We start from the raw sequence: 26565 nt of genomic DNA, 5'->3' as shown, positions 1-26565 counted from the left end.
TTAGAAGGAAAGGGATAATAGCAGAAACACAATGATAAAAAAATCATAGAAAACCCCCCAAAGTTATATTTTCTTTTCTAATTTTTTATTAGTTTTATTGTTTTTTTTTTTTTTAAAGTTTTGATAAGAAACCTAAATTAAAAACCAACAACCAAAGGGCCGAGGAAGAGATCTCGAAGATAAGTTGCCATCTAGTTTTTCACTAGGTTGGACATCCTTATGTTGCAATTTCATATAGCGTGGGCCTATGCAAAAGACAGACTTTTCAAACCAATTTAATCGAAAGGTATTTTTGAATTTCTCTACCATTTGACTTTAAAAAAAAAAATCAATGAGGAATACAAGAATTAAGAAAAAGATTGAGAATAACATTGCAAAAATTAAAGAAGTACAAAAAAAACAAATTCCTATTCATCTAATAAAATGATCTTTAAGATTTGGAGATTTTTAATGTCATGCTTTTGAAATTTCTCTTTGTCAAATTTGAAGCTACAAAATTTTGAGGATGAAAGCAATTGGTGAGATGAGATGAGACAATTGAGTGGTAAAAGTTAAAAAAGGTCCATATATATAGAAAAAAAAATCTACACGTGAATGTATAATTTGTTTAGTTTTCTATTAATTATTTACGTTTTTTTAATCATTATATGAAATATTATAATCGAATATTAGAGACAATCACATTTTAAAACAATAAAATCGAATATTCAAAATCAACATGTGAACAATAAAAATAAAAAAAAAAATCTAATTTACACATGTACAATAATAAAATTTTCAAATCTAATTTACACGTGAACGATCAATTATTTTTTTAATGATTTTAATGTTATGTTATATAACTCCATAATTGATCACTAAAAAAGACAAAAACGAATGTTTCTTCTTATAACCTCTTTTAAATAGTACAGATTTATTTGTCATTTTTATATTAACTTGTTGTGAACAACAATGGGCTAGCTCTCTCTAGGTATGTTTCTTATATAATCATATACATAATATATGTGAATATTTATGATATGACATGTGTCACATGTAATAATGTTTTTATAACTCTACATATATCTTGAATGCATCATCAATGTACTTATATTATGTTTCTAAAATAAATTATTCCAATTTTAAAACAAAACAAGTACAAACACTACCATATATAATAATAAGGTTAACATTTTAAAAAGAAGCTAAACTAATTAATAAAAAAATATTTTAACAAAGTTATTTTCAACTCATTTAAAATAAGTAAAATTATAATATTTACAAATAATAACAAAATATTAACATTTATATGTAATAGATTGCGATAGACAATGATAAACCACTGTCTGTGATATTTTGTTATTATTTATAAATATTTTGGTTCATTTTTTTATATTTGAAAACAGTCTGTAAAATAATATTAATCATCAGAGTTACTAGTTACTAAATTTAGTTTGAAGTTTTTATTCAATAAGGTAATCCTGATTCAACAACTTCGTCGTGCCATACACCCTCTCAGCATTAAGTTATCAAATATGCTAAAATTACTGTAATAAATATTTAATAGAAATTTTCATTTTTCTAAAAAAATTTATAGCTGATTGTGTAATTACAATTATCATAACCTATTCAAACCAAATTTATTAATGACTTATAATTAACTCTGCTGAGTTGTGATTTAGTCAATATTTTGCTATTATATAATATTTCTTAAATTATATATCTTTTATTTGGATATATCATATAATTTCCATACTTTTATTTAAGATATTTGTTATATCCATGATTATCTGACCCTATCCTTAAACCAAAACATTTGTTTAGTGCTTTTGATCATGATATGAGAAGTCATATATCCAATCTTGTCGGCTGGTTTTCTTATAGCACGATCTTTCCTTTATCAGTTGCTTTGACCGTGGGTGTTTGGCTTGATTCAACAGCCTCTCGAGTCTGCATTTATTCTTTTAGGGTAGTGATCTCATGGTCTCGCTCCTCGACAACTTTCATTAGAAAGTTAATCTTCCTTTCCATTTCTGCCATGGCCGCTTTCGCCGTCACGTCTGCCATCATAACAGAAACCACATCTGACTGTGAATCCCTTTTCGGCTTGTTGGAGGCGGAAGTAGAGTTGTCAAACAGGGGGTTTTCTTTAATGACAACCCCGCCTCGTGTGGACTCCGTCATTTGCCTCAAGATGTTATAGGCGATGAGGAAGCTTTGCTCTTGCTCCTGCATGGCTTCTTTGGAGTGGTTGCGGGTGACAGGTCCCGTGTAAGAGCTGTTTGTGGAGGAAGATCTGGATGCCATTTTCTTAGGTACCATTTGCCTTGTTTGGATGCTGAGAGAGAGATGAGAGGTAGAGAGGTCTCACTGGACGTACCAATTTATTCACACAAGACTTCCAGAGAAACATGTTTTGTGGAGTTGAACTTGAGTTGGTATTGATGTTGAGGTTGATTTGATGCAATGTAGTTCGATCTCTAGTACTTGATCCTCTGATTCTCTCGGTTGGGTGGATATGCTTGACTTGAAGAAGAAAAGCACCAAACGTTCTTGAAGTAGAAGTCTTAGAAGAGTGTTTGTGTCGTCAAGGGTCTTCTGTCTTCTAGGAATGCAACTTCAAGAGTCTTGAGAGTCTTCTGCTTGTTGATAAATTCTGGGCTCTCTGAATGTAGAATTGTTGACCTTTGAAATGAGAAGAGTTACTTTATTTATAAGGCTCTTTGATGGGTTTCATGGGCTTGGGCTGGCTGGCCCATGGGTTTAGTTGGCCCATGGATTTGAGCCTGGTTAACCCATGGGTTTAGTGGGCCCGTGGATTTGGGCCTAACCTTTAGGCCCAATTATTTGGATCTGGGTCTACTTTGGTATTTAGGCCTCATTAAGCCCGATTTTGGGCTCAACTCTACTTTTCCCCAAATAATTATATCAGACAAGGCTAAATTAATCTTACCCGATTCAACGGTCATGATGGCATCACGTGACTTCACCAAAATTTGTCTTCAACTTCAATTCGAGACATGTGTCAACTCCTCATTGGTCTAAATTTACTGATTTAGAATTTCATCATTCAATTTAGTAAATGATGTGGCAGCTTGTGATTGGTCCAAAATTTCTCATTCAACAGTGACAAAACTACTAAAATATTTACAAATAATAACAAATTATCACATTTTGATAAGATCGCAATAGACAATGATAGACTACTGTCTGTGATATTTTGTTATTATTTGTAAATATTTTGATTCATTTTCCTATATTTGAAAACAATCTGCAAAATAATATTATCCGTCAAAGTTACTATTTACTAAATTTACATCGAAGTTTTTACTCAATAGGGTAATCTTGGTCCTGTGATTTCGTCGTGCCAAATACCCTCTCATAATTAAATTATCAAACATGCTAAAATTACTGTAATAAATATTTAATAGAAGCTGTCAACAAGAGCGTTGCTCAATTGCTATAATATTCATACTATCAATCATGTGGTTTAAGGTTTGATTCTCCCACCCCACACTTTAATTACAATACCTCTTTAAAAAAAAAAAAAAAGAAAAATATATTTAATAGAAGTTTTCCTTGAAAAGTCATATATCCAAAAGAAGAATTCCACATGAAAGGAAGGAGAGCAATCCATCAATTTTATTAACTAATGTTGTTGAAGAATCAAACGAACGAAGAAAAAAAAATAGAGTTATATCAAATGTTTCAATTGTGTATTAATTTTTAAAATTTATTTTGTCAAATGTGTCAGAAGTCCAAAAAAAATAATCCAGAAGGAAAAATCAAGTGGGTGTTGTCAATTTTTTATTTATAGAATAAATAAACCCTATTTAATTGTTATAATTTCCCATTGACAAGTTCATGGGCATAGTAGTTTATAAAATGTATGGTTGATACAGCTTTTTAGATGGTTAACTGATCCCTATACAGTGACCAACGACTAGGACAGGGACCAGTTATCAAACCATGGCTCATTGATTGCTCTAACGCTCAGAATAACTAAGAATCGGTGATTAATGATAGGGATTGGCCCATCAAGACTAGGATCCATGATGAATTTGGTGCATGACAACTTATGATTAGACATTTGTGTAGATTTTATATGATATAGTGAAAATCTCGATTCACTTCAATGTTGATGTCGAATCCATAAAATCTGAAAATACCAATGAAAAAATATCTAAATGTCGATGAAAATTTAATATTATGGATGCAACTTGAAATACATCTAAGTATTTTATGCTCATAACCGAGAATTTATATTGATTTGATTTTTAAATAATTTTAAGGATTTTATTGATAAAATTATAGATCTCACGCTGTATTTAGCTAAATAAAATGTGAGAGATGGAATAAACCAATAAAAAGTTTTAATTAATACGATTATTAATTTAAATTTATAATTCATAAAACTCCAAAATAATCCCAAAACCCATGTTAAAATATATTTCTTTTGGAGAATCTTATTCAGTTATTCATCAAGAAACTAAGCCAAGAACATATTTAAGAAACAACATTTTCCCTTTGTCCCCTCTCTCACTGGACTTTGAATAATCTACACAGCTTTTAACTTGGCAATAGTTGAGCTTCTTCTTCAATAGCTACACAAACAGGATGGAGCTTGAAATAGTGAGTAAAGAAACCATCAAGCCTTTATCTTCAACCCCACCAGAACTCAAGAATCTCCCCCTCAGCCTTTTCGATCAACAAGCCCCGAACATGTATATACGCCTTCTCTATTTCTACAATAGCTATAATATCAGCTCCAGCCATGGCCGGCAGCTTCTGAAAGACAGCCTCTCAAAAGCCTTGACTTTTTACTACCCTTTTGCCGGCCGTCTCCAGGACGGAGGCAATTCCATCGACTGCAATGACATGGGTGCGATCGTCTCGGAGGCAAAGCTCAGGTGTCCCATGTCAGAATTTATGAACAACTTCAATATGGAATGTGAGGAGATTTTGAAGTTGACTTTTTTCGATGAAATCAATGATGGAAATGACCAAAGATTAAACCCTTTGTTGTGTGTTCAGTTGACTCAATTTGAATGTGGAGGAGAAGTTATGTATGTGTTGTGCTCTCACAAAATTGCGGATTTCGCATCGTTGACCAACTTCATGAAGGATTGGGCTTTCATTGCTCGTAGCTCCGGTGACGGTGATCCACCGACGCTTAGTAGTCCTCCTCAGTTCAATGGGGCAAGTTTTTTCCCGCTGGAATTGGACGGCGGCGGCGGGGAAGATTCGAGAACAGAGAGACATGATGAAAATGTTGTTAGCTCAAAGAGATTTGTGTTTGAGGGTTCAAAAATTGCAGCTCTTAAAAGTATGGTATGTGAGAAAGTAGAGAATCCAACTAGAGTTCAGCTTCTCACTGCCTTCATCTACAAAGCTGCCCTTTCAGCAAAAAATTCAGTTACAGGTGTGTTAATTTTGGTTTGTATCATCTTTAAACTATATCATAGCTAGTATGTTTGTCTGAAATAAGGATTAAAATATCATATCGGAATTTAATTTTACCGATATTATTGTTAGCTGAAAAAAAATCCACATTAAATAGAAAAAGGAATGATCGTAGATATCATATAAGTGAACTTTCCCTATTTATCCTCATATCTTCATTTTCGACATAAACTCTTCTGATTTTGCTTTCAAACCATCTAAAAACACTAATATCGATATAAATAATTATCTGACCTCTTCTTAGATCAATGTGGAACTTTGTTTATAATAATATTGATAAAATTAAAATCCTGATATCTAATATTTTAATCCTTAATTGGAAACAATGGGTCAAAAATTATTTTGAAACAAAAGTCAATTTTTATGTAATTAACTATGGGCCAATTTATATTTTAAAGTATTTTTTGCATGGCCTTTCATTTGTTTTATTTTAGAGGCTCAGAATTGTTTTTCTTTTCAATTTCGGTATATAAAATGGGCCACAATATAGGAAATACTTCTCAACTTTATACTGAGTTTAAAAAATAATACTCCTAAATTTTCAGACTTTTCATTAATATTCTTAAACCTAAAAAAAGGAATTTAAAAATGCATATACGGTTAGTAATTTTTTAAAAAATATCCATACATTTTCAAAAGTTTATACCCTTAAACTTTAAAAGAGATATTAAAGAATTGGGGTCATAATTAATAAGTATAAGTAGTGGGAGGAAAAATTTAAAAGAAAACATGTGCAATACAAATTTTGTGGCTTGAAATTAGTCTATTTAATGTGATAAGTTAAGAAGGTACCAAAGATGATAATTTTTGTCAACTCTTTTGTATTTGGTGATTTATCAATTTGTTGAGTTTTAGGGAAGTTTTTTAATTTGAGGCTTTTTGGTATTTGTCCGATTTTATACTTTAACTTGAAGTTTTAAGGTCTTGTTTGATGCCGAGATACAAATATGAGTGAGTTGTTTTCAAATTAGCCCTTTCTCAATTTTTTTTTTTAAAAAAAACTTTAAAGAAAATTATTGTTTAGGTCTCATTTGGTAACCATTTATTTATTTTTATTTTTGTTTCTAAACATTAAGTCTATAGACACTGCTTTCACCTCCAAATTTCTTTCTTAATTATTTACGTTTTACTAATTGTCTAAAAAAGTCAAGCCAAAATTTGAAATGAAAAAAAGTAATTAATACCTTATTTTTGTTTTTGAAATTTTGCTTAGAATTTAACCGTACTTAATAAATGTGCAAATGATTATAAGAAATTGAGAAAAAATAGACTTAATTTTCAAAAACCAAAAACCAAAAATGAAATTGTTACAAGAGGAAAGAGCAAAGCAGCTCGTCGGAACTTTAGTCGTTGAAATTTCTTATGTTTATTTGTCGGCATGAATAGAAATGAGAAAGCACATTCAACATTTATTTAAAGTTTTGATATTTACGAAGAGAGAATAAAAAATAAGAAAAATGGGGAAAATTTTAATGACACAGATTAGATTGAAATAAAAGTTAAAATTTGTCGGCATGTATAACCTTTTAAATTGTAAAAATGAAATGAAAAGTAAACTCAAACGTGGGAAACTAAAAAAATTATCTTTTTCCTTTAAATGAGAGGTTATACTAAACACAACTTAAATAATTAATTTCCTTTTTATTTTCCTAATGAAAATGTATTATTTTTTACTTAGCTTGTTTGGATTTATGTTGGGATTAACGAAACATTTATTTTAATTTCTTCTATCAAAGTGTGCCGGCAACAACTCTGCTTCAGCTCATCAACTTACGAAACAGAGTGGATCCGCCATTGCCGGCGACATTATCTGGAAACATAATCTCATCCTTCATAGCATCATTGACGATGCCGGAGCAGCAGGAAATGGAGCTATGGGACTTAGTGGGTGACATGAAGAGAAACTTTGAAGAGTTCTGCAAAACGTTCCCAACAAATTACAGAGCTGAACAATGGGGTTTACTTTACAAATTACATGCCAAAGAATCACTGGAGAAGGTGAGAAATCCAGGGGATTGTACACTGTATACATGTTCTAGCTGGTGCAAATTTCCAGTGTATGATGTGGATTTTGGATGGGGGAAGCCTGTATGGATCACTGTACCGGAGTTTCCATGGAAGAATATGATTTTGTTGATGGATTCCAAAGATGGTGAGGGGATTGAAGCTATGGTGAGCTTGGAGAAGAAGGAAATGGAGGTGTTTCTGCAAAATCAAGAGCTTCTCTCATTTTGTGAACTCAAAACTCCAGCTCATATAATTTAACTTGCGTGAAAGTAGAAACCGAAATTAAGATACGAAAATAGTTAATTAAAAGTCTGTACTAGGGAATCGGATTCCACCAAGTATTATGGTCGATCATGGAACTCTAAGATGCATTGCTTGCTTGTTTTTATCCTTAGCTTGTTTGTCCAAAAGACCAAAGCACGACATCCTAAATCATTAATTAATTGCTTAATTAATCTAGATTCTCTATCAATTGGGTTAGAAAGTGTCCATATTAATTAAACACCCGCTTTAAGCAAAGGAATCAAGCTAAGATGATTATCAACCTAAATACCCTAAATTACTACTCGTTTTCATTCTTGAAGTTAATCATGAAATGTTGTGAAAAATTGTTCTAAACCACCTAAAATCCACATCCAAACATGTTTTAGCCCATGCCCTTTTGAGAGTAACACATTAGATGTATTTTCCCTGGACATTAACAAAGAAAATATGAAGATTGGCAAAAAAACGTTCATAGATTTGCTAAGCATAGAAGTTAAACTACATCCAAGAACAATATAAATCCAGCAAGCAATCTGAATTAACAAGTTTCACAACCAAAATAAATGAGTTTCATCCTACCTAAGCTAGAAGAAGACTTACCTTAGCCACTTAGCCACTCATGATGTACCAAGATCAAATCAAATGCTAATAAACCAAAATACAAGTATATAAAAGTTGGAAAGGGAAAATACAAGAAGCATAGTGAAGTGGAGGCTGCAAAATCGAGGGAGAATGACCTAATTTGGAAAAGATGGACTTTTATAAACGTAGCGAAGCACTGCAGTGTTGGTGTCTTTTTGTCATAGCGTTGCTCGGCTATGCATGTAATACGCTCGATGCTACACGTCTTCAATTTTCCGTTAATCTCTGGAGCGTCGCGATGCCATAGAACAGTACTACGACGCTAATCCTATCTAAAGCTATTGTTTTTCGCGTCATGCCACAAATATCGAGAAAGCACTGTGGCACACTTTCCTTTGCACAGTTATTGGTTTTGGTGTTGCGGTGTCGCCCTAAGGACATTTTGATAATTTTTCATCTCTTCCTCGGTTGATGTTTTTGAAGTTTTGGTTTGGTTTGTTTTAGCCCGAATCTCACTTTCATGGTCAATTCTATCCTGTTAATACTCGATACCTACACAATCATGCATAGAAAAAACATGTAAACTCATCAAATGAGTCCAAAATAAGTGAAATAAGATAGCACTTTTCGATAGCTATCATGAAGCAAAAATATTCAATTTATGCTACCGTGAGCGACAAGGTCAGCTTCAAAAAAATTTCCCAAATCTCCCTACCCATCTTTATTGCTATAATATAATTTCAATGTTTATATTGATTGCGTGTTGCTCCATCTCTCTTTTTCATTGTTTCAATCTAACTATTTCTTATGTGGGTTTAACTATCGACTAATAGATTTGTAGCAATCAATTTAAGGTTTTTCTTTTTTTGCTTTCCAGTCTATAACTTATAGGGTTCACCTTATTTTGTGAAGCACAATAAAAGTGACGTGAATTTGACCATTGAATCGTTGCATGTACCTGAAGGAGCAATTACAAGAAGCAAGACAAAGAAGATTTAAAGGGCTTTCACACTACATGTTCAAAAGCTAGCAAATTGACAATAACGGCAAATAATTTTGAGCTCAAATTTATATATAATATTAGCTCAATAAGTCAAGAAAAGAATGACATGAAGATGACATGGGAAAAGTCCTATAGTTTGAAAGATGGCATGGAGGTAAAAAAAGTATGTAGATTTTGTGAAGAAAATGTTATCGAGTGTGCACTACATGGAAAAATGTCATGTCAAACTTGTCGGAGCGGATTTCGTCACCTAAATTCAGACCAATTAGTTTAACTGTATCCAGTCAAAACTAAGATAGTTGATAGCACAAGTCGAACTCAGGGAATCCTTGAGTTTTTTAATGAAACAGATTGCAGTCCGAGGGTAACCAAAATGGGGACTTTTTGAAATTGTTTTGTTGCAAGAGAAATTTAAATGCATAAAATAAAATAGAAAGTAAAGTGTTGAAAGTCTACGTGAGAAAGCCTAGCTTGGGTTATTACGAAATTTTCCTATTCAATGTATTTGATCATAGAATTCTCATTGCTAGAATCAATTATGCCTAACCAAATTAATCGGAAAAGCCACTTAAGTTGGTTAGAATAATACTCTTCAAAATTGTTTCACAAGCTAACATAACCTATTGCTTCTAGTGATTAAAACAAGATTATATGTCACGTATCAAATATTAATCAAAGCTACAATTATAAAATTCAGAAGCGTTCAATATATAATCATAATATATAAAGAACATAATTGAATCTAATAATTATAATAATCTTGGTTAAAAAGCTCAAAAATAAATCAAGATAAGTAGACAAATCCTAAAACTCAAGCTAAAAACGAATACCTTAGCCCATTATATTCGTCAAGATAAACACTAAGGAATTGTTTTGATACATTCTGAGACTAAGAACAGAAGAAAAGTGGAGAGAAATCGTGGGGAGTACTACAACAAATATCATATCCAATAGCATGCCAAAAACGCTATGTAGACTTTTGATAGCGCTTTTGGAGACGCTGTCATAGGCGATCTTATGGAAAGTCTAATACTTTTGATAGCATTTTTTATCTGCTATAATATGTGCTATAAAAAGTCTGTTCTTTATTGTAGAATTATCATGCTATTGAAATATTTCATAGTGTTAGCCAAAAACTATGTTTTCTTTTTAATAGCATTTTTAATAGCATAATAAAAAATATTGTCAAAACTATTTTATAGCATTTTTAATAGCATGAAAAAAATGTTATATAAGACTTTCTATAGCATTTTTAAACATGCTGTCTTAGCTGATGTTATTGAAAGTTTCTTACTTTTCATAGTGTATTTTCAATTTCATGATTTTAATGTTATGAAAACATTTTATAACATTACAGAAATGTTATGATTTACTTTTAATAGCTTTTTGTTACAATAAAAAAATTTATAATTGACATTTAATAGACTGTTTTTCAATAATTAAAAATGCTATAAAAACATGTAGCATTTTTAATCTTGTCGTGATAGCCAATAATAATCAATTCGCATATAAACAATAGAATCATTTTATAAGAGTGACAAGTTGTTTCAAATGTGATTGTAAAATTAAATTCAATACACATTTAACATAACCAAGTGGATTTACATAAAATAAACTTTCATGAGTCCAAACTTATAATTTATCGCTCGCAACTATTCATCTCTCTTGCTTAGTTCCTCTTGAATGACAACTCTCACTTGTTCCAACCCGAGAGTTGCACAAAAAAAAAAAAGGAATGTTTCAATTCTTCAATGTTCTATTTCGAAGAAAACATAAACCACCAACAGTCCGAAGCCAAATTTTGCAAATCGTGGAAAAAGAAGCTTTTGTACGAAGAAAATAGTAGTCCCCTACTTGCAAGACTTACCTTATGAAACAAACTTTACTTTCTCTATTTATGTGTTCATATTCTGTTTTCCTTCAAAATCCTAGAAAAAAAGAAAGTGCACCATTTTTAGTGTTATTGGATGCAATCATCTTTTCGGAAAAAAATGAAATTCAAGTTGAGGATTCTCCAGTTTGCAGGCGTTTTAGGTCTAAGAAAACCCAAAAATAAAACTCATAAAGATAGATTTGACTAAAAGAAGTAAGAAAAGTAAAACCCAAGTTAATTAGCACATAATATATGCTTTGTTAAGTATACAAGTTGGATGTCAAATCTTTCAGCTGGTCTTAGAAGACAAAAATTGGGAGAGTCCATGAAAATGCAATTTTCTACATAACAACTCAAATTAAATAGCCTTTTGCACAAACATTCATAGATCTAACTTGAGAGCAGAATATGAGGAAGTTCAAACGAGCACCTTGGTATCATCAAATTACAGTTAAGTTTAAGTTTCTAGGGAAATGAAAGAGGAAAGTTCAAATTTGGGGAAGATTTTAGCCAATAAAAAGAGTAAAGGGTCAACATCGACCATAATCATAAATACATTGACAATCATAAGGCATCCCAAATGAACCTCAATGGAAAACAATAAAACAAAGGATTGATTCATTCGATCATAAAATTCAAAATAAACAATACAAATGCAAAGAATGAAGAAGTTCGAAACCACCCCTTTCCCATCCAAAATGCAAAAGCTAAAGATGGAGAAAAAAAAAAGACAATTCTTGAATAAGTAACAAATCCTTGATTATATAAATACAAATCGCACAAAACAAATGTTAACTTTTGATCAAGATATTTTCACCTATCCTATAAGTAAAACTATGACAACAAATTAACAAGAATAATTAATTATATGAAAATTTCAACAAAGTCAACTCTCTTAACTTTTAAATTAATAAATTAACACGGATAACTAACACGGATAACTATTGTTATCATTAATAGGATTTATTTATACTATAAATTTTGTCTTTAATGTTCTTAAAGTCACACTAGTAAAAGTAGTAATAGTTCAAATTTCACTATTATTATTTTTCTAACCATTACACGAGGCGTAGAGATTTTAAGCCTTGGTGTATTTTCACGAACATGTATTACAAATTTCGAGGCTAGAAGTTGGAGTCTTGCCCCTGAGGTGAGCCTTAAGGCATAATAAGCCTCAATAACTTTTTTAAAACACTGCCCCCTACCTCCCTGACTGACAACTCTCCACGAAAGAAGAGGGAAAGGAAAAAGAATCTGAACGGGAAGCTTGTTGTGCTTTAGACTTGTATTAGCAAGGTTTGAAGAAAAAGCCATGACAACATCTAAGAAGAGAAGAAAAGGGAGTGGTTTTAGTACAAGGAGAAACAAGAGCAAAGAAAGTGCTTTCAAAATTATTAGTAGAAACCAAGCACAATAGACAGAATATGTATATATATATATATTATATATATTATATAAATTATATATAGTATACAACACACAGAGAATAAATCGTTCATTAATTTACATAATGCAAATCTAAGGTAACCAAAATCAAATAGATAAATGTAGAGGTTTCATACATTGAAAATGATTGTGACATATTAGTTAAGTAGTTTGCTTGACTTATTTTCAATTTTGAGAAAGGCTGTCTTCAATCTTAAAACATATAAACATAACCAAATGTGTTAGTAACTCAAAACTGTAAATTAGTTTTTGAGTTGGTCTGGTCAATTCCTAGTTTCTAGGAAATAGTTGAAGTTATTTTTAATTGTAATCAAGTCTAAGTTCCTATTCTTGTTGAGTTAGTGGGATTAGTTGCTAACATTGTAGAATATAATTTTAGATTAAAGATATGTATTTATATGAAGTTTTCTAGAATGAAATACACACTTCCCATTCTTCTCATTTTCCTCTCATTAGTTAGAATAACAGTGGTATCAGAGCCTTCAATTCTTAAGGGATCTGTGAATGAGAATCAGTGAAATATTTTCGAGAGAAACTGAGTGATACATTTGTGAGAGTTGTTAGGTTTGGAATTAGGATCAAACAGTCTTTCTTCATTGGCTCCACCTGTGTTTGATGGTGAAAACTACCAAGCATGGGCTATCAGAATGCAAGTCTACATGGAGGGATGTGATTATTGGGAAGTAATTGAGCAAGACTATGAGATTGCTTCACTTCCTGATAACCTAACAACACATCAGATCAAGACTCACAAGAAGAGGGTCACCAGGAAGGCAAAAGCTCGAGCTTGCCTAAATGCAGCTGTGTCTCCCTCCATATTCAACAGAATTATAGCCTTGAAGTCGACAAAGGAGATCTGGGAGTTCCTCAAAAGTGAGTATGAAGATGGTGAGAGGAATAAAAGCATGAAAGAGTTGAACTTGGTGCAAGAATTCGAGAGAATGCAAATGAAGGATTCTGAGTCCATTAAAGAGTACTCAGATAAGTTGATTGGGATTGCTAACAAGGCAAGAGCATTAGGAACCAATTTATCTGACAATAGATTGGTTCAAAAGATTCTAGTTTCAGTACCTGAGAGATGAAACAACCATTGCTTCCTTAAAAAATACTAAAGACCTCTTAAAACTCAAGGTGATAGAAGTGGTTAGTGTTTTGCAAGCACAAGAGCAGAGAAGGTTGATAAGACAAGAATGAAGCATTGAGGGGGCATTGAAAGCTAGAGTGCAGCAGGGAGAAGGTGGAAGAGAGAAGAAGGGAAGTGGCAACAGTTGCTCAGAGTCTACTGCAAAGGATGCTGGTAGTAGATGCAAGCACCGTAGGAAGCAGAATCATCCACATTTCAGATGCTGGAGAAGGCCAAATGTTAAGTGTAGAAGATGTCAAAAACTTAACAGCAAGGAGGAGCACATGTTGTAGTACAACAAGAAGAATATCAACTCTTTATGGCTACTTGTTTCTCATCAGTCATTTAATGTGATGGTTGATTGGTTCATAGTAGGTGTACCAATCACATGACAAGTAACAAAGAGTTGTTCAAGGACTTTGACAAGTCATTCAAGTCAAGGGTGAAGAAAGGAAACAATGAGTATCTAGAAGTAAAGGAGAAGGACACAGTGTCAATAGAGAGTTGTGCTGGAACCAAGTTGATTACTGAAGTGTTGTTTGTCCCTGAGATTGATCAAAATTTGTTAAGTGTTGGTCAATTATTAGAGAAGGGATTGAAAGTGTTGTTTGAAGAAGGAAAGTGCCTCATTTCTGATTCCAATGGGAATTAGTTGTTCAAAATAAAGATGCAGCACAAGAGCTTCTATTTGGATCCACACGAGAAGGAGAAAATAGCTTTTAAGTGTCAAGTAAATGACACTAAGTTATGGCACAAGAGATTGGAGCATTTTCATAAAAAAAAAAAAAAATGTATGTACAAGTCTGAGAAATTGATTTTTCTGAGACTTTTGCACCAATTGCAAGAATGGACACAATCAGATTACTACTGGCTGTGTCAGCCCAACATGGATGGAAGGTGTATCAACTAGATGTAAAGTTAGCATTCCTAAATGGAGTGTTAGAAGAAGAGATCTATGTTGAGCAACCAGATGGATTCATCATACCAGGATAAGAGCAGAAGGTTTATTTGTTGAAGAAGACTCTCTATGGGTTGAAGCAAACTCCTAGGGCATGGTACAACAAGATGGATGATCATTTGTTGAATTTGGGTTTTGTGTGAGTCATTTTTAAGCTCTTAGGAGCAAGTTAGGTGTTTGCAGTATTTAAGTTAGGAGGAGAATGTTAATAACTCAAAACTGCAAATTAGTTTTGAGTTGGTCTAGTCAATTCCTAGTTTTTAGGAAATAGTTGAAGTTATTTTTAGTTGTAGGCAAGTCTAAGTTCCTATTCTTGTGGAGTTAGTGGAATTAGTTGCTAAAATTGTGAAATCTATTTTTAGATTCAAGATATGCATTTATATGGAGTTTTCTAGAATGAAATACACACTTTCCATTTTTCTCATTTCCCTCTCATTACTTAGAACAATAGACTTTTAGATAAGTATAGAGGCAAAAATGAACTTTAAGGTGTGAACTTTTAGGGCGAAACGTGTAGAAGCAAAAATGAAGTATCATATACCTCATTGTCCTCCCATTGAGTGTTCTACCTAGGGTTAATTAACTTAGAAAATATGACTACCGATTTTATCTAATGTTTGTTTAATTTGCTAAAAAACAACTCTTGTCTTTGATGATTAAACAACTTTGATTCAAGTCTCATTAAACTCTTTAATAGTTTTTCATCAAACTTGCATGCATGTAACAAATCTATCTAATTTACCTTTCCAAGTAGGTTTCTAGGTAGGTTTCCAGGTAAGGGTACGACGATTCCATCGAATTAAGTACCCCAACCTAGCCAGAACCAACATTAGATAAAAGGTCCCTTATAGATACATTTTTTACATATTTAATCTTTTATTAGGAATCAATTTAATCCTATTAAATCGATTTAAAAGATTAAACTTAGATTTCTAATCTCATTAGAAACGTAATCTTAGGTCTATCTCAATCAAATTTTATAACAATTTTAAAAAATGATTAAAGTCTAAGGTTTGCATGCAACTCTTTATTATTGATTTTAATTCTAATTTCATTTATTATAACAATTATAAGTAAATGAAACAACTAAAACCAATCATTACATGAAAAACATACATAAGTTAATTATAACATTTATAATTTAACCTAAGGTAGTGTTATGCTTCATGCAATGTTCATTTATTACTAATATATAAGATTAATATAATTAAGTAATGAACTATACTATAGCCTACATTCCATACAACCATCCAACCTTATTTTATAACCTTTATAATATAAATGATGCATGGATATACTATAATGCATGCATACATATACTATATTTTTTATATTATATGATGCATGAGCATGCTTTATGTAATTTAAATCATCCATACTAGTATATTATAACACTTATAATGTAAAATGATGCATGAAAATAAATGCATAACCTATGGTGGGTTTAAAAACTATATGACATACATTATGGTATATAATAAAAACATACATCACATGTATATTTATACTAAAAGTTGATGGACTGTGATAGAAACTCTCTAAAACGGAAAAACTAAGGCTAACTATTACAAAATTTGAGTCCACCGGTTTAGAACAAGTGATCCGGGTCTTGAACCGCTCCACAAAGAACCCTTACAGCTGATCATGTAGAAATGCCTAATCGTCAAGCAGCAAGAAGTCGAGTATATTCAATCATTTATATGCGATCACGTAGCTTATGATTATGCGATGAGCATGAAAGTATACACAATCGTGTAGTAAACATCCATACGTCGAGTATCATATACTATCTGATCGTGTAGCTAATGACTATGCAATGAGCATGATAGTCTACACGATCGTTTAACACACAAGGATGCGTCGAGTATCTAATATCGTGTGATCGTCTACCAAGCAAGCGCCTACGCGACCATGCAACTAATGCAACACGATCGTGTAGCAAACTCTACACGATTGCGTAGTATTAGCTATTCGATCGTTTAGCAAATGCTACACAATTTTGTAGTAAACTCTACACGTTCGCATAACAAAAACTAAACGATCGTTTAGCTCAAGCAACACGATGCGACAACCTCCGTTTCATCTTCTCCAACGAAATGCACTGCAACCCTTCTTCTGAAGCCTCATGAGTGACTTAAAAATTTAACAAATATAGACTCGATTGTAATTTATTGCCCAAAAACGAAAGGGCCCTTACAAACCAACTTTGTAAATTAAACAAAAAGCCATAAACTGAGATTTTTATCCTGAAACATCCATCAACAAGCCATCCATAAACATTTATCATATAAACGAAATGTAGATTATAAAACCCACCAATCTGTAAATGAATTCAATACAATAATAGAATTTAGAATAAAAAACCAACAACCTGGCTCTGATACCAATTGGAACTCGTTTGAGGAGATCCTTGAGCATAAGTGGATCGTCCAAATTCCATTAATTATTGAAAACATAATTTACAGTGAGATATGCATTCAAAATAAATTACATCATGCTTTTTACAGAAAAAGGGTTTCAAGATATATTACCTTTTAAGAACCTTTTTCTTCATGTATCCCTCGAGCAGTCATGAACTTAACAACTTCTTGAAGACCTTTTTGAAGAATCCTTGAACAGTAAGCCAGACACTACCACAAAGAGTACTTGTTATTCTCATGGTGAGAACCCAGGAGTGGTAGACTCTGACTATTTTGGTTAGGAGAGATAGTTTGAGTGGAGGAAGAAGAAGATTGAGAAAGCTCTCAAGAAAATCAAGAACAGAAAATACTTCTCATTCATTCAACAATCTCAAATTGTTAGCCGTTGAGGAAGAAAAGAAACCCACTTTCTTTTATTCATTTTAACACAAAATTAATAACCACTAACTAAGGTGGTTGGAGTAAAAAGATAGGGAAGTTATTATTCAAATAATAATAAAATAATATAAATAAATATGATAACTAACTTATCATATTATATTTATATTAAATTATATGATATATCAAATATAACATATAACCTATAGTTTTAATATTGTATCACATACAATATAAAATATAGTTTCTTTTCTCTGACATTTAAAATAAATCATATTTATATTAAATTTAACAACTATGAATCACACTCATAGAAAATATATTTGAATCTCATTCAAATATTTATTTCCTCTCCTTTAACTATAATGTATCAAATACATTATGACAATTATATGACATATAAATGAAACCTATGAGGGCAGTCCTTTGATTTCTATGGGTGAGAGTAGCCAGATCGTTGACTCAACAAGCCTACCATTTTGAGGATTCGTGTGATTGGGGAGCTATGAATATAATTATACAAGATGGAATTCACTCCTTCCCCAAAGCAAAGGTAAGTAGATAAATTGCTCCCTTAAAGGCTGATTTCGGATCTTGAACAATTGGTGCCACAGCCTCTCCTTGCTCGAAAGGGGTTTAGTCATAGTAGAACTATGATCTATTATTCATTAGAGGAATCAGTGGTATTTAAGGAGTTAGATGTAACTACAGGGGCAAAACGATAATTTGGCCCAGCTGTACTTACGAGCAATTTGTGAAGGGTCATCGTACTGTTGATTGGTTATATCCAATGGACACATAAATATATCTGTAGTGCGAAGAGTGCAGTTGTCAGTCTTTAGTGGAGTATCCGACAGTTAACGGATGGTGAATAATGTAATTAAAGAGTTTAATTAATTATTCATGTACATTTGTCTCCATTGCTAAATCCAATCATGCATCTCTCACTTTAGACTCCTACCAATAATATGGTTTATCGTTGATAGACTATTTAAATTTGGCCATATTTGTAACTGTTTTCACATTATATTATATCTGCTAATACTTTGAGTCTAATGTCTATATTTGCAACTGTTACCTATGGTCATCCTGGTGAAATGTAAGTCTCTATTATGAACCGTATTATATAATGAGACTAAACATTTCGTGGTCCGGTCTTATACAAACTCTTTTATATATAATATCTCCACTCGCATGTTTAATACATGAATGATCAAGATCAGATCATTTGTAGCACTTTACAACAATTGTAACACCTATAAAGTGGGCTATACTTGTAGTGTCACCATGATAAGGTACACAACCTTATCCATCTACTACAGACCATTTAAGTTATCACTTAAACATGATCCACCTGTATGTCTCCACATACATGTTTAAGTTACAAAGATAACCTTGGATGTTAGTTTATTGGTTTGTGGTTAATGCAACTAAAATATCACATATTTTATAGACAAAATGAATAAAATCTTGTATATTTTACTATCATATAAAGAGTTTGTTCAACAATGTTTACAAACTATAGAATCCTACGAGATTAAGGGCATCAACCCCAACACCAATACCTCCAACCACCACTGTTGATGATCTCTACTAGCCAACCTCTAGCCACTATTTTCAGAAACTGTTGCTAGTCAACTTTGGCCGCCACCGCCTCTGAAAAAATCCTTTATAGTAATCTAATATTAATAAAAACATTTTCAGTATATAACGTACCAAAAAAATTTATATATAAAAACACTTTTGAGTAAAAGTTATCAAATACATGTGTGCTTTTATATTAAGGAGTTCTTATCAAAAGTATTTAATTGCAAAATGAATTTTTGAAAAACATATTTTTTCTAAGTCATTCCAATTAGGCCCTTACCCAAGTGGAACGACGAACTAAAGTGATAGATGCATATTTGGATTTCGCAATGAGACAAATGTTGGGCTGGGATAGCAAAGAAAGGAGCGAAATGATCAAGCTCAAGGATATGTGAAGGATCAAAAGATGGGGTCAAATGATTGGAGGCTGGTGTTGAATCTGGGAGGTGATCTGTTGAATATGGGTTAACAGAGTCAAGGGGTGGGTGATTAGGCTCCAAGATTAATGGAGATTCAGACAAAGGAAATAAATCACTAGACAGATCAGTGAAGAAAGGTTAGGAACTAGTGAGAGAGACATCAAAAGATGAAAGACTGAAGTATGTAGTATGTTCCAAAAAGATAATGTGGCGAGGGATGCATAATCATTTTGAGATAGGATCCCAACAACAAAAACCCTTCCGTCCAATCCCATAATCGAGACAACAGCATATGTGAGCACGTGGTTTAAGTTTGGTGTGTTTATAAGGTTGAAGTAGGACAAAACAAACACAACCAAAAACTTTCAGATGAGAGTAAGAAAGAGAAGTGCTACATAAGCTTTCAAAAGAAAAGATGTTTTGAAGGATAGAAGATGAGAGACGATTAATGACATAGACAAAGGTGAGAACAACCTCATCCCAAAACTATTCAAGATATGATGTAAAGAGAAGTTGATTATGAACAAAATCTAAAATTTGACGATATTAGCATTATGCTCACTGATTTTGTTAGGATGTAGGAGGGCAAGAGCATTGAACAAAGGTGCCAAGTTGGGTGAGAAATGAGAGAAGACTTGACTCCTTATACTCCATAGCATTTTCACTGCAAAGAATTTTAATAGTTCGAGAAAATTGTGTTCAAACCATTTTGGCAAAGACAAAGTAAACTTGAGATGAGGCATAACGGTTTTTTAAAAAATATATTAAAGTAAAGTAGGAATAACCATCAATAAATATGACAAAATAACGATAGGCATTAAGTAGTAGATGTAAGAGCAGGACCATAGATATCAGAGTGAATTAAATCAAAAGTTGTATTACATGAGGATGAAGAAGTATGGAAAGACAAGACAGGTTGTTTCGCAAGTTTACAATTTAAGCAGTCAAAGAATCATCTTTTAAAATATTGATTAAGTTTATAGGTGATACTAACTTGCGGAGTTTTTTAGCAAAAGCATGACCAAGATGAAGATGTCATTGATATATAGCACAACCAGTGACAGGTGCAAAGATAGGTGGAGTCATGGAGAGGGAAGAAACTAAAGAGATGTGAATAGCTCAATTAATCATGCTTTGCAACTAGTACCAACTATCCATCCCATATGTTGATTGATGGGTGGAAAATGGAGAGTAAATATGCATGCATCTTATGATATGCGCTGATCTCCATGCGTTGATGATCATGCGTTGAACTGAAGAATATGCGTGAATCGTGTATGTGATGTTCATTCGTTCCTATCACAAGTTTTCTTGCTTTCTCGCCAAGTATAATGAGATCACAAGTTTCTTGGGGTGATCCGAGGTCGAACTCAGGGACTTGTAACTAAATGTTACGAAGTAATGTGTTTGAGGCGATGAATAAAAGAATGAGGAAGTTAAAAGACTATGCGCTACTCCTACTCCTAACTAAACAGATTGAGCAATAGAAATATGATTATGAGAATTGATAGAGACGCGATAACTATTAACGCGTAATAAGATGTATGAAAAAAATAAATTGAATGATGGAAGGGATAAATTCACCGTAAACTTAAGCTTGATCGCAAGGGTAATCCTAGCTTGCCACACTAACGTGTCGCACACCTCTCGGTGGTCAGCCGCATGCTTTATATCTCTATAACGCATGGTTGCGTTAAGCATAAGAATATTCCTATCTCTAAGAACACCGCTTACTCTGCTTAGTGAGTTTCACTACTTACCCTCTCGGGTAATTAGTCGCGGCTAATCAGCTCATAAACAAGCATTGCGACAGCTCATAGACAAGCGTTGCTACAGCCTCACACTAAACAAAGAGGATTAACTCACTATCTATATTCCGCATGATTGAGTATGCAATAACACTTGTGATCTTTACTTAGTTCATTGCAATTAAAGTAAGGGATGATAAAGAAGAAGATAATGAAGATGGTGTCGAAGGAAATAAAGAGATGCATTGATTACAAAATGTATTAATGTCTTAAACCAAAATGTAATACAATACAAAAATAAGAAGAGAGGTGGAGGGCTAGATATAGGCAATCTCTTGCTTCCATCAGATGTATGTCAAGGCTGCCGATGGTGCCATGGATGGGCGGTGGAGTAGTCTCTCTCGAGATCTATCTCCGGCAAAGTTCTAGTCGTCACTCGGAATGGTTGAAGGAATGAAGAACTCTAAAAAAATATCTTGCTCACGCTCTCAAATGTGATCACAAGGATCTGCCTTAAGGCAGAAGCTCGCATGCCTTGAATTTGGGCTCTACGACTCTATTTATAGAGCTTAAACGCCGACAACATTGGTGATTCGGCTCTGAATCACTGCCACTTTCGACGCGGTAGGTGAAATGTCAACATCATCTTTTTGGTACTCCTAAGGTATGCATTCATGCTTGTTTTCCGAAGTACCATCGCATTCCACCAACCTTGCGATCATCCTTCTATCATGGTTATTACTCTATAGCCCCAACCTGAATGCGTTATCAACTTTGCGATGGTCTGGGATTCACCGCATGTGATCAATTTCTGCGATAGCTACAAAAATAGACATTTTGACGCAGAATAATGCATAATATTGGGTTAGCAGAGATTTCCCATGCTAATCGACGCAAACTCACTTTTCACATGAATTCTTAGTATTATCACCATATATTATACTTGTTAGCCCTCACAATTCTAAATAAAAGGCTACAATAACTTGTATTTCTACCGGCTATCATACCTCCAAACTTAGAATCATGCTTGTCCTCAAATATGTCTTATACTTAGGAAATTCAAAATTCACCCTCTGGCTTTTCCTTTGTGATGACCAGCTTTTCAAAATATAATTCACTCGTACCTCTAACCTTGGTAGCAATGCTTTCCTCAATTTTGGCTACTTCTTCAAAGAGATATCTTCTAAGTTTAAATCTGGTAAGCCTCTGCTCAAAAACCTTTTTACCCATTTCTGGAAACTTTGCGTTTAACTTTTTACAATGCGTTCATTTAAGACAATTCAAAGCTTTGTGATACATTATTAGTTTGAGGCGTTGAACCTGGTTACGCTCTTCGTTTTGGCTTGCCCCCACGGGTGTCATGCAGGTATCCAACTTCGGTTGTGTGCCATATTCAACTCGACTCTTGCCTTAGCTTATTTGGGTTGCACCAGATAGAGGAGTTATTCTTATGCGTTGATCTTGGTCGCTTACTTTCGTTTTGGCTTACTTGCACGGGTGTCATGCGAAGTATCCAACTATGGGTAAGTGTCTTTCACAACTTTAACTCTTATCAGCATGGGTTTCCCCTTTGCGCTGACAGTGGAGTTTTTATTATGATTTTTTTTTAGCATCGCAATGTGATGGACGCATTTGCTCGAACCACTGCCACCTCCAAACTTAGAAAGTGGCAGTGCTCTTGCCGAAAAGCTAAAATCAAACTAGTTCAGGAATGCGGTAATAGATGTTTGAGCAGAGGTTTGCACATGATAAAACTTAGACTGTCAAACCTTGAAGAAGCTATTAAGTGAGGTGAGCCTTGCAACATTTAGTTAGTGGATGGAGTGAATGATAAGTACTGCCATGGGTGCTAATCTTTCAACGCAAAGTTAGGCAAGCAGACAAAAGAGAATTTCAGAAGGATAATGCATAAAAGATAACAAGAAAAGAACCTTCGAGCAGAATAACAATTGCGACCATACTTTAAAATTCATGCGGTCATAGCCATGCATTGAATGATTGAGAGGATTCTTCCGTTGAAACCACGCTCCGAGAGGAATTATTATCACATCCACACGGAGCGAACGCACACCACATCCAAGAAAGCAGTAGCAAATCCAAAATGAAAATAATCAAATAAATAAACTAATGTTAACTAGGAAAGCAAAGTAAAGATAGCGTAGAAGACGTCCCTGGAGAAATTGGAGTGAAGCCACCGTAAAGAGTTTTTCATGCAGAAGATTGATCTTAACTGCTTAGGTCAAGAGACTCGTCTTGACCATTGGAGCTTCCAGCATTTGATGGCAGCATGATGGTTGACACGCGCCTAAGACTGCTTTCAGCTCATGCGATGGATAGCCTTTCTATATTGGAGTAAATATTGGCTCTCGGTGCATCACTTCACTCAAATATTGTTTGCAACTTGGTCGCACAAGCTATAATACACCCATGATAAAAAAAGGTGCCTGTGAAAACACAAAACTTCACAAACTATTAGCTGCCAAGTCTTTGGCAACGGTGTCAAAAACTTGATGGGTGGAAAATGGAGAGTAAATATGCGTGCATCTTATGATATGCATTGATCTTCATCCGTCGATGATCATGCGTTGAACTAAAGAATATGTGTGAATCGTGTATGTGATGATCATTTGTTCCTATCACAAGTTTTCTTGCTTTCTCGCCAAGTATAATGAGATCGAAAGTTTCTCGGGGTGATCCGAGGTCAAACTCAGGGACTTGTAAATAAATGTTGCGAAGCAATGTGTTTGAGACGATGAATAAAAGAATGAGGAAGTTAAAAGATTATGCGCTACTCCTACTCCTAACTAAACAGATCGAGTAATGAAAGTATGACTATGAGAATTGGTAGAGACGCGACAACTATTAACGCGTAATAAGATGTATGAAAAAAAATAAATTGAATGATGGAAGGGATAAATTCACCGTAAACTTAAGTTTGATCGCAAGGGTAATCCTAGCTCGCCACACTAAGCAAAGAGGATTAACTCACTATACTCGCACAACGCACACCTCTTAATGGGTTGCTACATGTTTCATATCTCTATGCAATTATTGAGTATGCTATAACACTTGTGATCTTTACTTAGTTCGTTGCAATGAAAATAATGGATCAAAAAGAAGAAGATAATGAAGATGGTGTCGAAGGAAATAAAGAGATGCATTGATTACAAAATGTTTTAATGTCTTAAGCCAAAAAATGTAATACAATACAGAGATAAGAAGAGAGGTAGAGGGCTAGATGTAAGCAATCTCTTGCTTCCATCAGATGTATGTCAAGGCTGCCAGTGGTGCCATGGATGGGTGGTGGAGTAGTCTCTCTCGAGATCTATCTTCAACAAAGCTCCGGTTGTCACTCGGAATGGGTTGAAGGAATGAAGAACTCTCAAAGAATGTCTTGTTCACGCTCTCAAATGTGATCACAAGGATTTGTCGTAAGGGAGAAGCTCGGTTGCCTTGAATTTGGGCTCTACGGCTCTATTTATAGAGCTCAAATGACGACAGCATTGGTGGTCCCGCTCTGAATCTCGACCACTTTCGGCGAGGTAGGTGAAATGTCAACATCATTTTTTTGATACTCCCAAGGTATGCGTTCATGCTTGTTTTTCGAAGTACCATCGCATTCCACCAACCTTGCGATCACCTTTTTAACATGGTTATTACTCTGTAGCCACAACTTCCATGCAATGAATGCATGCGATCAACTTTGCGATGGTCTAGGATTCACCGCATGCGATCGATTCTTGCGATAGCTACAAAAATAGACATTTTGACGCAGAATAACGCATAATATTGGGTTAGCATAGATTTCCCATGCTGATCGACGCAAGCTCACTTTTCACATGAATTCTTAGTATTATCACCGCATATTTTACTTGTTAGCCTTCACAATTCTAAATAAAATGCTACAATAACTTGTATTTCTACCAACTATTATTGATCCTAAACCTGACAACTATTAATGAAAAAGAAAACAATTAAAACAAAAATCACAGAGTTGATCAATAGAGGCAAGGTTAAAGATCAAAAGAGGAACATGATGGGTATTTGGGAGATTTAAGTCAGGTATGACAACGGTACCAACATGGGATATAACCATATGATTTTCTATTAGTAGCATGAAAAGGAAAGTGATAGAGCAGGAGTTGAGGAAGACGTAAAGAAAACGTTGGAAGTCATGTGATTACAAACAAGTAGAATCAAGAACCCAAGAATTATTTGAAGGGGCTGTGAAGGTAGAGGATTTGGAGGATGTTACTTGTCGTAAGAAATGTTAAAGGTTACACGAACAACCAGATCTAAGATGAAGACCAAATCTAGAAGTAGGTGCAGCAACATGCACGAATCTGAGAAGGCATAACGATGTGCGAGCAGGGCAATCCAGGAGTAGGCACAAGCGTCACAAACGAATCTGGGTAGGGTGTGCAATTTGGTCCATCACAAGAGTTGGACGACAATCGATAGTGACGACAAAAGGCAGGGATGACGACTGAGCTAAACAAGATAAAATTATAGGGCTTTGATACCTAGAAGAATACATATAAATATACACAAGATGAAAAAATAAGAAAAATCTACTCATTAGCCTAAATTGTAGCTTCTAATGCATATATGGTAGCATTTCAAACCAAAATTCCAAATCTTTTACAAGATATATTAAATTAATTATCTTATCATATTAATTCAATTTTAAACCACAATATAATCCAAAATAATTCGAGATAATTAATTTAAAATTATCTAAAAGTTTGGAATGTCACAAAAAAAAAAAAAAAAAAAATATTTAAGAGGCCATAGATAACATAAAAGGAAGATAGAGAGGAAACGGAGAAAAGGTGATGGAGCAAACTGTTTCATACATATAATAACGGTATGAACAGTTTGTAAAACTTTTTTAAGGTTGAAGGTATTGATGTCATTTGTGAAAGTTATGTGGTATTTTTTAAATGAGGTACTAATGATTTCTATCTATATATGCACCAACAATAATAGTATTTTTTTAAAAACTTTTTTAACAACTATTTGAAACTTTTGAAAGCTTAGTACTATTTTTGAGACAAAATAGTAACCGTCTATAGAAAAAAAACAATATAAGAGAATTTTTTTAACTTTTTTCTAAGTGCATTAAGGAAACTTTGGAAATTAGTTTGAAGTATTTTTTAAACAAAGTACCAAAATATTTCTTATAAAATAAAAATACTTCAAAATTAGATTGAGAGGAGGAGGAGGAAGATGAAGGAGAAGAAGAAAAACTTTTAGAGCGATAAATGACTTTGGAGACAATATCTTCAATCCCAATTTTAGGTCTTTCCATCTGG

At 33.5% G+C, this 26565-nt stretch overlaps 1 protein-coding gene across 1 annotated transcript; it reads left to right on the top strand.

The window, feature by feature from the left end:
• Nucleotides 1-4477: 4477 nt before the first annotated feature.
• LOC120091718 (BAHD acyltransferase BIA1-like) lies at nucleotides 4478-7889 on the top strand. Its single transcript, XM_039049828.1, has 2 exons — nucleotides 4478-5447; nucleotides 7179-7889. The coding sequence occupies exons 1-2, from the start codon at nucleotides 4597-4599 to the stop codon at nucleotides 7705-7707; spliced, it is 1380 nt and encodes a 459-aa protein (XP_038905756.1). The 5' UTR covers nucleotides 4478-4596; the 3' UTR covers nucleotides 7708-7889.
• The last annotated feature ends 18676 nt before the right edge of the window (nucleotides 7890-26565 follow it).

The sequence above is a fragment of the Benincasa hispida genome, chromosome 11, assembly GCF_009727055.1.
Source record: "Benincasa hispida cultivar B227 chromosome 11, ASM972705v1, whole genome shotgun sequence".
Taxonomy (NCBI): domain Eukaryota; kingdom Viridiplantae; phylum Streptophyta; class Magnoliopsida; order Cucurbitales; family Cucurbitaceae; genus Benincasa; species Benincasa hispida.
Note: the sequence above shows the minus strand (reverse complement) of the source record. Positions and strands in the feature narration are given on the sequence as shown.

Bases quoted from the DNA above. Each gene is read 5' to 3' on its own strand.
- LOC120091718 (XM_039049828.1), top strand. From the start codon at position 4,597: ATGGAGCTTGAAATAGTGAGTAAAGAAACCATCAAGCCTTTATCTTCA. The intron at 5,448-7,178 runs GTATGTTTGTCT...CTTCTATCAAAG, and splicing joins TTTAAACTATATCATAGCTA to TGTGCCGGCAACAACTCTGC.